The following is a 13627-nucleotide window of genomic DNA, read 5'->3' on the forward strand; positions in this document are numbered from 1 at the left end:
GTGGCGAGTTACTGAGACCCGGCGGTGGCACCTCCTCCTGGTTTAAAACCTCCATTTTCGTAGCAAGGCTGATGGTCTTACATTGCTTCTTCACAATATTAGCATCAGTAGCACTTGATGGGTGTTTGGAAGCCATTTCAAATTGTTAGAGTACAGTAGGGTTGGGATGTATAGCGAGTTAGGGTCCACGGATGTTCGCTATTTACTAAATTGCGATATATAATACATGTAATCAATGGGGAAAATAGGGTTAGGTTCTGGAGGCCAATAAAAGTGACTAAACTTGACATAAAATGGCACAGACTAAAGTTAGCAGAATATAATTTGCATTGCTGGAATCCTTGCAAGACAGCGAATAATTTGAATATAGACATCACATATTTTGCACAAGAGATAAAAATTTTAGTCTTTTAGAGTACAGTACATTTAAGTACTGTACAGTTTTTCAACATGTATTTTTGGGGCAATTTAGGAGAGTTTTAGGAGTGTTTCTGACTTTATAAGGTTTTTGGCTTTATGTGAGGTCCCAGGTCGTAAGTCCGACATGGTCGTAAGTCCGACATATAGATAAAAAAAAAAAAAAAAAATTTTTTTTTTTTTTTTTTCAATAAAAAATCTACAATGAAATACAGTACAGTAAAAGTAATGAGGAATGGATACAGTACAGTGAAAGTAATAAATAATATGGAATGGATACAGTGTGACTGAGCACTTACCTTTAATGTAGTCAGCTGAATGCACATGGGGCCCCCATAATTTTCTAATAATACATGGAGACTACATTAACTGGAAACGTTTCGGTATAGAAAATGCGTGTCATTTGAATAAAAAAAAAAAAATTATAAAAACTCTGCGGAGTCGTAAGTCCCGACGGTCATAGAAACCAACAGTCGTAAGTCAGAGATGCAACACTCTCCATATATATATATATATATATATATATATATATATATATATATATATATATATATATATATATATATATATATATATATATATATATATATATATATATATATACACAGTTATACTATATGATCAATTGAACCCAAGGTCCCGCGTTAAAATCAGCGTTAAGTGAACAACAGAACATATGGGATTAATTCCCAGCTAGAAACCGGCCCGACCCCCAAACTCCACTTTTGGAAGGCACATACCTATGTTGTAGTAAAAATAACATCTTAATTTTATGATGGTACATGCACACAATTAATACTTAAGAGAAATAGAGAAATACAGTCGCCAAGTTAATGTCCATTCAAATAATGGACTCGACTCCCTCCCCCTCTCACACTACACAGCCGGCTAACAGATGGTCGGTCGGTCCCTCCCCCCCCCACCCCCCACCAACCTTCCCAAGGAGATGTGTGGGATAACCTCAAACTAAAGTTAGGAAAATATAATTGACATTGCTGGATTCCTTGTAAGACCAGGAATATTTTGAATATAAATATCATATATTTTGCACAAAAGATAACATAGTTACCTAGAGAAAAAATTTTATCTAAAAATTGTAAGTTTAAAGCAAAATATATGATGTTTATATTCAAAATTATCACCAAATTATAAGAATTCCAGCAATGTAAATTATATTCTGACCGGGTAATTTGTATGAATTTTATGAGCTAAAACAAATATCTTCAGTTAATAAAAAAAAAATAATCTTCACGACACTATCTGTCAATCAAAGTACCCCACCTTGCCTCCCCCCCTCTTCCAACCGTGCGGTCAGTCCCAACCCTCCCCCCCACCCCCCACCAATCCTCCCTTCCAGAGTTTTTAACATTTAGTATTAAATAATACCTCAGATTAAAGTTAGGATAATATAATTGACATTGCTGGATTCCTTGTAAGACCAGGAATATTTTTAATATAAATGTCATATATTTTGCACAAAAGATACCATAGTTACCTAGAGAAAAATTTTTATCTAAAAATTGTAAGTTTAAAGCAAAATCTATGATGTTTATAATCAAAATGATCACCAAATTATAAGAATTCCAGCAATGTAAATTATATTCTGACCGGGTAATTTTTATGAATTTTATGAGCTAAAACAAATATCTTCAGTTAATAAAAAAAAATAATAATTCTTCACGGGGTAACAGATGGTCGGTCGGTCCCTCCCTCCCCCCCACCCCCCACCAACCGTCCCAAGGAGATGTGTGGGATAACCACTAAATTTTAATAAATAATACCTCAAACTAAAGTTAGGATAATATAATTGACATTGCTGGATTCCTTGTAAGACCAGGAATATTTTGAATATAAATGTCATATATTTTGCACAAAAGATACCATAATTACCTAGAGAAAAATTTTTATCTAAAAATTGTAAGTTTAAAGCAAAATATATGATGTTTATATTCAAAATGATCACCAAATTATAAGAATTCCAGCAATGTAAATTATATTCTGGCCTGGTAATTTGTATGAATTTTATGAGCTAAAACAGGCAGTCAGGCAGGGTGGCGGGTGGGGCAAATCTAAAAATAGCGTCTCGGACACTCACCGCGTATATGTGGAAAAAATCCGCGTTAAGTGAAAGTTCAGCTTTGGCAAGGCACCGCGTATATGCGAAAACGCGTTAAGTGAAACCGCGTTAGGCGGGGTAAAACTGTATATATATATATATATATATATATATATATATATATATATATATATATATATATATATATATATATATATATATATATATATATACACAGTGGGGTATGCTATAACGAATCTAATTGGTTCTAGAACCTTGTTCGTTATAGGATTAATCCGTTCCAGGCCCCCAAATACAACCACTTAACACTGAAAAATATAATATAAAATTGTAAAAAAGTGCATAAATATGCATCTAAACCCCTGAAATAAAGAATATCATTAATACTTGTAATAAAAAACAATAAATTATTAATAAAAAAAAAATTAAATAATGTTCGTTGTAGGAGTTTCGTTCGTTATAGCATTCTCAATTTTATATATATATATATATATATATATATATATATATATATATATATATATATATATATACAAACAACCCTCGTTAATTCGGACTAATAGGGGGGGAAGGGTGTCCGTTTAGCCGATTGTCCGAATTAACCGATTTAGGGGTTAATATTGCATTATATTTCAAAGTCATTGTTTTCGTCACGATTTTTTCCCACTTTCCACTGTAATATGTACGTAATTTCAGCAAAATTATTACATTTCCGTGAATGTATTATATCAAGCACAGTATGAATAGAATACCATTGTAATATAACAGTATTTTAACCGAAAACTACTAAAAAAACGAATAACATCTCAAGAACATCGGAAGCTTAGGTAAAGTCTTTTGTTTTCGTCATGTATTTTATCCTATTTTACATTGAAATACATCACGTTTCAGCAGAACTACTATTTATTTCCGAGAATATATTCATTCAGGCGCAGTTTAGGTAAAATATACGTGTGATGTAACAGTTTTTTAACTGAAAACAATTCGAAAAACACGTACCCTCTAGCCCTGTTCAAGGAGGGGACTGGGAGAAGCTGTTTGGTGCTGCAGACGATGACAAGGAAAATGATTTGGATGGATTTTAATGAAAATATTCAGAAATATGGTATCGTAGTATTTATTCAAGTCAATTAGGATAGAATATTATTGTAATACAACGGTTTTTTAACTGAAAACCAATCGAAAAGCGATTACGGTAACATCTTTTGAACGAACGAAAGCGAAAGTCATTGTTTTCGTCACGATTTTATCGCACTTTCCACTGTAATACGTATATAATTTCAGCAAAAATATTACATTTCCGTGAATGTATTATATCAAGCACAGTATGAATAGAGTATCATTGTAATATAACAGTATTTTAACCGAAAACTAGTAAAAAAAACGAGTAACTTCTCTTGAACATCGGAAGGTTAGGTAAAATCTTTTGTTTTCGTCATGTATTTTATCCTATTTTACATTGAAATACATCACGTTTCAGCAAAACTACTATTTATTTCCGAGAATATATTCATTCAGGCACAGTTTAGGTAAAATTTACGTGTGATGTAACAGTTTTTTAACTGAAAACGATTCGAAAAACACGTGTACCGTGTAGCTGATACTCAACAGCTGGTGGTGCGTCATGCGTCGTTGTTAACAATAGGAGGTTGAAGTAGATTACCGGGTATTATATTACGTGTGAAATATCGAAAAGGTTTTTATTACCGGTATTTTTTGTAGATCAATGAGAACTGTGATACCGTATATGAAATGATAAGTTAGCCTATGCTAAGAACTTCAACATAGACTACTTATAACACGTTGTAAGGTAATTTAGCCTATTGTAAGTTGGTGAGCTTCATTTGCTGAAGGAACTGCACAACTTTTCATTACTAATTGGTACATATTTTACATTTCCATTGTTTACTGGCAGTAAATGGTAAATATTTTTCATGTCTGAAGCTAAAAGTTGCATCGCCCCCCCACACTAGTGGTGGAGATGTTACATTTAACGAAAAAGATGCTGGTGTTTTATCCCAGCAGTGGGTGGACCAGCATTTTAGCTTAAGGTCCGCATAGGTAATATTCTTAAAAAAAAAAGAAAAAAAATTAGTTCGTTCAGATTTTGTCCGAATTATCCGAAATCCAGATTAAAGGGGTCCGTATATATATATATATATATATATATATATATATATATATATATATATATATATATATATATATATATATATATATATATATATATATATATATATATATATATATATATATATATATATATATATACAGTATTACCCCGCTTAACGCGCTTTCACTTAACGCGTTTTCGCATATACGCGGTGCCTTGCCAAAGCTGAACTTTCACTTAACGCGGATTTTTCCACAGCAACGCGGTGAGTGTCCGGCTCGAGAGCTATTTTTAGATTCGCACCACCCCCCACCCGCCACCCTGCCTGACTGCCTGTTTTAGCTCATAAATTTCATACAAATTACCCAGCCAGAATATAGTTTACATTGCTGGAATTCTTATAATTTGGTGATCATTTTGAATATAAACAACATATTTTTTGCATTAAACATACAATTTTTAGATAAAATGTTTAATCTGAGTAAGTATGTTATCTTTTGTCCAAAATATATGACATTTATATTCAAAATATTCCTGGTCTTACAAGGAATCCAGCAATGTCAATTATATTATCCTAACTTTAGTTTGAGGTATTATTTATTAAAATTTAGTGGTTATCCCACACATCTCCTTGGGACGGTTGGTGGGGGGGAGGGAGGGACCAACCGACCGACCATCTGTTACCCGGTGAAGAATTATTTTTTTTTAACTGAAGATATTTGTTTTAGCTCATAAAATTCATACAAATTACCCGGTCAGAATATAATTTACATTGCTGGAATTCTTATAATTTGGTGATCATTTTGAATATAAACAACATATTTTTTGCATTAAACATACAATTTTAGATAAAATGTTTAATCTGAGTAAGTATGTTATCTTTTGTCCAAAATATATGACATTTATATTCAAAATATTCCTGGTTTTACAAGGAATCCAGCAATGTCAATTATATTATCCTAACTTTAATCTGAGGTATTATTTAATACTAAATGTTAAAAACTCTTGAATGGAGGATTGGTGGGGGGTGGGGGGAGGGTTGGGACTGACCGCGCGGTTGGAAGAGGGGGGGAAGGCAAGGTGGGGTACTTTGATTGACAGATAGTGTTGAAGAATATATTTTTTTTTTATTAACTGTAGATATTTGTTTTAGCTCATAAAATTCATACAAATTATCCGGCCAGAATATAATTTACATTGCTGGAATTCTTATAATTTGGTGATCATTTTGAATATAAACAACATATTTTTTGCATTAAACATACAATTTTTAGAGAAAATGTTTAATCTGAGTAAGTATGTTATCTTTTGTGAAAAATATATGACATTTATATTCAAAATATTCCTGGTCTTACAAGGAATCCAGCAATGTCAATTATATTTTCCTAACTTTAGTTTGAGGTTATCCCACACATCTCCTTGGGACGGTTGGTGGGGGGTGGGGGGGGGGAGGGAGGGAGGGACCGACCGACCATCTGTTAGCTGGCTGTGTACTGTAGTGTGAGAGGGGGAGGGAGTTGAGTCCATTATTTGAATGGACATTAACTTGGCGACTGTATTTCTCTTAAGTATTAATTGTGTGCATGTACCATCATATAATTAAGATGTTATTTTTACTACAACATAGTTATTTGTCGTCAAAAAGTGGAGTTTGGGGGTCGGGCTGGGTTCTATTGGAATTAATCCCATATGTTCTGTTATTCACTTAACGCGGTTTTCACTTAACGCTGGACCCTCTGGGTTCAATTGACCGCGTTAAGTGGGGTACCACTGTATATATATAATGTTATGGTTAATATCATAAACACACAGAGGCATGGCTAGGTTTATTACAAAGTGATGAAAAGGGTACGCTTAGTACCGTAGTCCACAATACATGTATATATATATATTATATATATATATATATATATATATATATATATATATATATATATATATATATATATATATATATATATATATATATATATATATATATATATATATATATATATATATATATATATATATATACTCTTAAATCACTACTGTAATGTGATACAGGTGATTAATTTTATCTCTTGTGCAAAATATATGACGTTTTATTCAAATTATTCGCTGTCTTGCAAGGATTCCAGCAATGCAAATTATATTCTCCTAACTTTAGTCTGAGATATTATATAAGATAAAAACTTAAAGCCTACTGAAAATCACCAAACCTTTGCTGGGAAGGTGGGGGGTAGGGAGGGAGGGAGGGGTGACACTGACATGTTTGACAGTTGGCTCTGAGGTGTGAAGTATTTAATTGTTTATATATGTCCTTTAGATTGAGTTTTTGTTTTATGCTTATAAATTTCATAGAAGTGACCGGGGAGAATATAATTTACGGTGCTGGAATTCTTATAAGATAGTGATTAATTTGAATGTATACATGCCATAGTTTGCACTCGACAAAAATTTTAGTAATCATTTTGTACATTATTCAGATTACATGTACAGTTCAGCTTTGCCCTTAGGACAGTGTGTGCATGTAAATGAGTTTCAGTAAATGAATAAAGTTACATATATCGAGCCAAAAATAATAGTTGATAAACTTTATGTAGACAGAGACTTGGATGGCTAAATTTTAGAATGACCAATAATTTTAATACTGTATAAAAAAATGCACAAATATTAAAGAGCACAATTTTCTTGATATTTACTCCATTGCAAACGAATGTAAACATAGAAGAGATTACTGAATTGGCTGAGTACCTCCTCAGCTTATCAGCTGATGTTCAACACAAAACTTGATTTTTGTAAGGATTTCGTTAATCAAATTTTTTTTGTTAACCGAATTGAAGATTCTTATGGAAGGTAATTCGTTTACCGAAATTTTGTTAACCGAGGCGTTCGTTAACCGAGGGACCACTGTATATAGGAAAATTTCGATAATTTTAGTAGCTAAATTTTAGTAGCTAAATATCTCGACCCTACTGTACTGTATTAAGAGCAAAGTCACTTAAACACGCACAAAAGCTGTGGAAGCCTAACAAAAACTGACGCCGCTTGGGGACGCTGTGACGTTCCGCGAGTGAGAGGTAGCGCACCAAGACGAGAGAGGGTGGTGCGCTGTAAAAAGTAGTCCGTGAAGATGCTAAAAACGACGTTATATTGAGTCATCGGGACGTTAACTGAATTATTGGTATCTAAAGAGTAGCGACGTTATAACGAAACAACGTTATCGGGGGCACCATTAAACGAGGACTTACTGTACAATACTACAGGTAAAAGAAATAATTATCCGGAGGGCAAACACATAAAGGGAATACAGGGTATACATTTCTTTGTACAGGTGCTCCTCTACTTAAGAATGTTCAACTTACAAACTTTCAGAGATACAAACATCATCACTGATGGGGGTTACCTGCCAGAACAGGTGCTTAATATGGATGAAACTGGATTATTTTGAAGAAATTCCAGTGTAAAGGCCTGGGACTTAGGGAAAGAAATCCCTTTCCAGACTAATGAGGATCTTAAAAAAGGAAAGTCAAGGACCATGGTTTTCTGAGGAATAACAAACAACCGTTTGAGATGGACATCTCTTTACTATAAAAATATAACACAAAACTCTACCTCTCAACAACATGAAATAACAATTACGGGAGTCAACAATTAAAGCAGTCAACAGTTAATGGAATCAAATAATTATTGGAATCAAACAATTAATGGAATCAAACAATTAAAGGAATCAAACAACAATAGGATCAAACAATGAACAGATATTTCCTACGACAGCAGCCCTGGGGAAGGTTCTGGAATGCAGTGATCCACTCTCACGGGGATGGTCCATTCAACTCCTCACTCGTGCGACAGCGGCCAGTGTCTTGATATAGCAGGAGAACACCGGAGCAGAGATGGAGGAGATGAACTGACGGTCGTGGTATGGGGTCAGGGGATTGACAGTCAATAGGTGAAGGTTTGGGGACACAGCCCACGAGTCCCAAGCCTTTGATGAGATCACAGCCAGAATTTAACGAACTGCGGCGGAGGTAGTGGCTGTACTGACGGCTGAGTAGGATCTGAGCCGGTGACACTGGTAGCAGCGACGTTCTTACCTCCGTCCAACCCCCCCCCCCCAAGTGGGGGTCGCGCCAGTAAACGAGCGAGTAAGCAGCGGTAACGAGCAGGAAGATCGTTTCCGCCCTTGCATCCAGATAGAACAAACATTACCTAAGAGGAGAAGAGTGAGCCAGGTTTTAAGGCTGTATTAAAGGGTATAGCTGCACTAAATATCCATAATCTTTTCATTTTTTACAATATGCTTGGTATCTACAAGAGTAAAGTTGGACTTACAAACAAGCCTCAGGAACGTAACTCGTTCGTAAGTAGATGAGCACCTGTACACAAGTAAAAATGTACCCCCCCCGGTCCGCAAATGTTATTTGTGGATTTGGCGATTCACGGCCATTTTGAGAACCTAACCTCCGCGAATTTTGGGGGCCCTCTGTACTGTTTAACTTTGGTACATCACCATATGGGAGGGCAGTATGCGCATGTTTCCCCAAGATGACCGCGCCAGCTGACTTCCAGTGCATGTGTTTCAGAAAAATGGACTTCATTAACAATTATTCCACTCTGTATAAATGATGTGGCTTAGAATATAATATAAAACTATAAAATAAGACAAATGAAGAGAATGGATGTGTGGGAAGTGAATGTGTGTGTAGATGGTGGGCCATAACTATGTCTCTGACTCACTAGACCAGCCCAACCGTAGTTTCTTGTCCATCTTCATAGAACAGTACAGTAATAAGTTTTACTTTGAGATCAGGGTGGACACTTTATGTTATTAGGAGAATATTTTCTCTGGAATTACCTGGATTAGAAACACCTTGCACAAATATATCCATTTCTTGAGCCTATGATAAGCATATTTGTGTTGGCAGATCTAGTGATTTTTGCAACTCCCATTCTTCATTTGGGAATGCTTAGATTATTTATGGCTTAACCAACAGACTTCAAAAACGTTACAAATAAATTAGTGAGATTGGAATTGCTGGTCTCAGGGAGAGGAATATTAATTGATCCAACATTAACTTTAAAGAAAATAACTGGAGCATCAGAACAATTTGGGGTGGCTACCTTCACCTGTAATCAGCAAGAGGAACCAGGGGCTTCTCATAGTAGGCACACCATATTTGAATCTTAGTGCTGAAGACACTTGTATTAGCTATTCTACTGCAAGGACACATGAGTTTTATTTCTTTCAGACAGTTTACTGGTTTAGGTACTTTCCTGTCATCAGAACCCTACTTTCTGTTTGTTTCATGTCAGTCATGGAAGATGGCCATGTTTAGCTTCCAAGGTTCAACTTTTTGGACCCCAACCCATCAGAGGCTTTTGACAGTAAAATCCTACTATACAGTACTTGTATGTCTTACTTAATGTACAAAGACAAATGCAGTATTACCTTTCATTTATTGCACTTGTCTCTATGTCCATTATTTGGAGATATTGAATGCTCTCTGGGGGTGTTCTTGAGTCTTAATTTAATACTTTAACATTAGATAAGATCTTTCCAGTGTCACATCTAGGACATACAAATTATCTCCCACTGGTGTCTGTTAGCACACTTCACACAATGTGCAGTCTTTATTAGCTCATTTTGCAAATGTTTTTATAATCTCTAAATTTCCAGCATTTTTGTCAGCTTGCATTCTTAATGTGAAGATCTGATACACTCACATGGGTGCTTTTATAAATTCTCATAGCTTAACCTTAGTAACCCACATATTATTTCTTAATCCTCTCTGTTCAGCATTGAGCAGGCTGGTTTTTCATTAGGAATTCCATAACTTTATGCCGTTTCCTTTAGCAGATACTGTACACACATCAATGTGTCCATCCAGACATTTGATACATCTCTCATGTTCCTTATAATCTCACAATATTTCTCTTTTTTCTCCCTTGTTGCTCGACCAATTACTGGAACATACCTTGGTACTCCAACTTTTTCCTACACCTTTAATTCTACCTCCATTCAGTCCCTTTGCTGATATTATTGCCGTCTTGTGCCGTAAATTAGATATAAATTATGTCTTATTTATACATGCAGCATGAAACTTCGTTCAAGTATTGTACTTTCACTGATTTATTAAAAAAACATATACAAGTTATCATAGCAGATGTTTCATTTCATGTTCTTCAAAGTTTATTCATTTATTATTTGTACTGTACTTCAATAACTCAGTAAAATTTTGCTTTCAGGAAAGAGAACAAGAAAAGCAGAAACAAAAATTACTGAAAGAGCAGGTAAGTTATGCTAAGATTTTGTTTCATTTGAATTGTAGGATAATGTAGTGTATATATTTATACCACTTTTATTACTAGTGAAGTCATTGTATGTACTGTAGTAAAATTGCTAAAATTGTATGTGTGCGGGGATGAAGTAGTTTGAGATTTTTTCAGAGAAGTCAGTTATACCGTATTTGTCTCTTTTACTACAGAAAAATGTGCCTTGTTGAAATATTATTGTGTGGTCTGTTACATTTATTATTAATGTGACTCATGACATTTGTATACTGTTCAAATAGGGAAGATTGTTTGCAATATTTTTAAGTGGTAAATTTGTGCATAGAGTCTTGTCCATCTTCATAGTACAGTACAGTACTAAATAAATGCAGTACAGTACTAAATTTTACTTTGAGATCAGGATGGGTACTTTATGTTATTAGGAGAATATTTTCTCTTGAATTACCTGGAATAGAAATACCTTGCACAAATTTACCCATTTCTTGAGCCTATGGTAAGTATACTACCTCACTGGAGACTGCTCTGGTTGGTTCATTTTTCTATTGCCTGAGTATTAGCTGGAAGCACTTCCTGCTTAAATCCCTTTAGTCTGGTTCTCTACAAAGTTTCCTCTTTTTGTTTGACTTACCAGAATTATGGAAATTCTTAGCTTAGTTTGACTACATTCTTAGAAGTTTGATGTTTGAGAAAAAATATATATTGGTAACCCTTACTTTTCTCTGTTAATTTACTGGCAGTAAGTGTTTCCTTTGTGTGATATCTCAATCTAAGTCAGTGTTTGAGTGCCAAGTCTTAAGTTTTTGTATTTTACTTGTATGTGTTAATAATATTGACTAGTGATGCTCAAACAGTGATCTGTGATAGAGGACCAGGCATTTTATAATTTTACCTTCAGTACCTGTGCACATTTGAGCCATTAGGATACTTCTGTAAATGATCTCAGTTAGGGTGAGATTCTTTGGCAAAGATTCCCTGACATGAGCAGAAGAATATTTTAGAATGGCTAGCTGTTGACATTCTCTTCGTTGGAACTCAGGAAATGTTTGACAAAAGTCACATACCTTGATTGATTCTTTTACAGAATTAAGTCCTTATCTCAAATTTGTAGATTGAATGCTGTAGGATTGGCACTTTTGTAGAGTAACACAAGAAGCTGTAGACAGACTAATGCCACAAATTACTCATCTTGAGACTGTAGACATTTTATTGAGAATGTTTTACAAATTTCCATATTGACAGAAGCAGCCATCCACAGCTGTCTTAGCCACTCTACAGACTCTCAGAGCAATGAAAACCTTGTTAGTGTATGTCATCAATTGGTCAGTCAGTGTAACTAAATCTTTGATGAGTCTTTACTCAAGAGAGTCGGTGGAAGATGCCCATAATTCTATCCTTTGAAATGTGAATTATATTTTTGTGGTGCTTTATGCAGATAATGAGCTCTGACACAACTTCAATAAGGTTCATTATACTAACTTGTGTTTTTTTATAAGTACTGTATAATGTTAAACTTTGCCTTTTAAACTGACATTATTCTTGTGACTCCCAGTCATCATTTATTTCAGTATACATCATACATATTTGTATGAAGTTTTTATTTCCACAACAAACTTTAGTGTATTACTGTTACCACATTCCTCCACCGACACTCTCAACTACGTAGTTTTAACGGTTGATTGGCATGCCCCCACAATATGTGTATTCACCGGCCATTGTGACCCTCATGCCACTTGTGAAGCCACATAATTCAAGAATATAGAGGAGAGTGTGTGTTTCTTTTTGTGATGCTTAAGGATCATAATGGTGGGTGACATCACGTAGTAACTCTCTGACACTCTGACATTATTGTTGTTCCGCAGTTGTATCTACAGGAGCTCAACAAACAACGTGAAATGCTCTACACTCTTGAGCTGGTATGTCCTTCCACCCTCATGATGCACTCAGTCAAGCCAGAGTGTTTGCAATTTTGTTTGACTTATTTGATTTCCTATACAAGCTCACTGAGTTTTGATGAGGTTGGCAATGAGAAACATTAAAGATGGAGCTTAAGTAATATAAGAAACCTTTTATTGTAATAAGTTGGATTATTGAAATTTGATGCTAAAGAAGTTTATGAAGTTAGTGATACAGTATTTGGGTGCCTTCTCAATATTTCAGACTGCTTAAGATAGACAGTCAAATTCTAATTCATTGTAGACTGACTTGTTCATGAAAGATGTCTAAAACTCGTCTAACCAAAATCTTTACTGTTTAATTTTTTTCCTAACTCCAAATTTGTTTGCAACAATTTGAAATTTAAAGGCTCAAATTAAATGGATGACCAGAACAGACTAATTTGATCTACAGTTGTCATAAGTAATAGTCTTTGACACCTTAAAGTATTATTGTGGAATAAATAAATTCAGAGTAGATATTCATGTTTAGTATTGTGCTTTATGAAGTATTGTATAGGTGGATAATTATGGTATTTTTCTGCTCAGTTTTTGTTCATAATTATAGTATCAGCCATTTGGTTAAATATTGTCCATTTTTTATATACTGTACTGTACTGTACGTTACGTTACGTTACGTTACGTTACGTTACGTACTGTTCTTGGTTGCTGAGTCAATATAGAAAATTCTTTAGTAAATGGTTTAAATATTATTGATCACTGGAAGATGTAGAGATAAATTTTGATAATTTTGTTTACTGTACCTGTCACCTTGCTGGGAGTGTGTTAGGAGGCACATCTGTCATCTCTACA

General features: G+C 34.5%; 1 protein-coding gene across 16 annotated transcripts in view; it reads left to right on the forward strand.

Moving 5' to 3' along the window:
- The window catches only part of LOC121868978 (bromodomain adjacent to zinc finger domain protein 2B-like), a 390896-nt gene that overhangs the window by 247651 nt on the left and 129618 nt on the right, over window positions 1-13627 (forward strand). For 15 of the 16 annotated variants that reach the window (XM_042370010.1, XM_042370019.1, XM_042370013.1 and 12 more), the window contains 2 exons: window positions 10839-10883; window positions 12743-12796. In XM_042370010.1, coding sequence (XP_042225944.1) covers window positions 10839-10883; window positions 12743-12796 — 99 coding nt within the window. The remainder of the gene's footprint in view (window positions 1-10838; window positions 10884-12742; window positions 12797-13627) is intronic. The other variant, XM_042370022.1, reaches the window with a different exon arrangement.

Source organism: Homarus americanus, unplaced genomic scaffold (assembly GCF_018991925.1).
Source record: "Homarus americanus isolate GMGI-L3 unplaced genomic scaffold, GMGI_Hamer_2.0 scaffold24694, whole genome shotgun sequence".
Lineage (NCBI taxonomy): Eukaryota > Metazoa > Arthropoda > Malacostraca > Decapoda > Nephropidae > Homarus > Homarus americanus.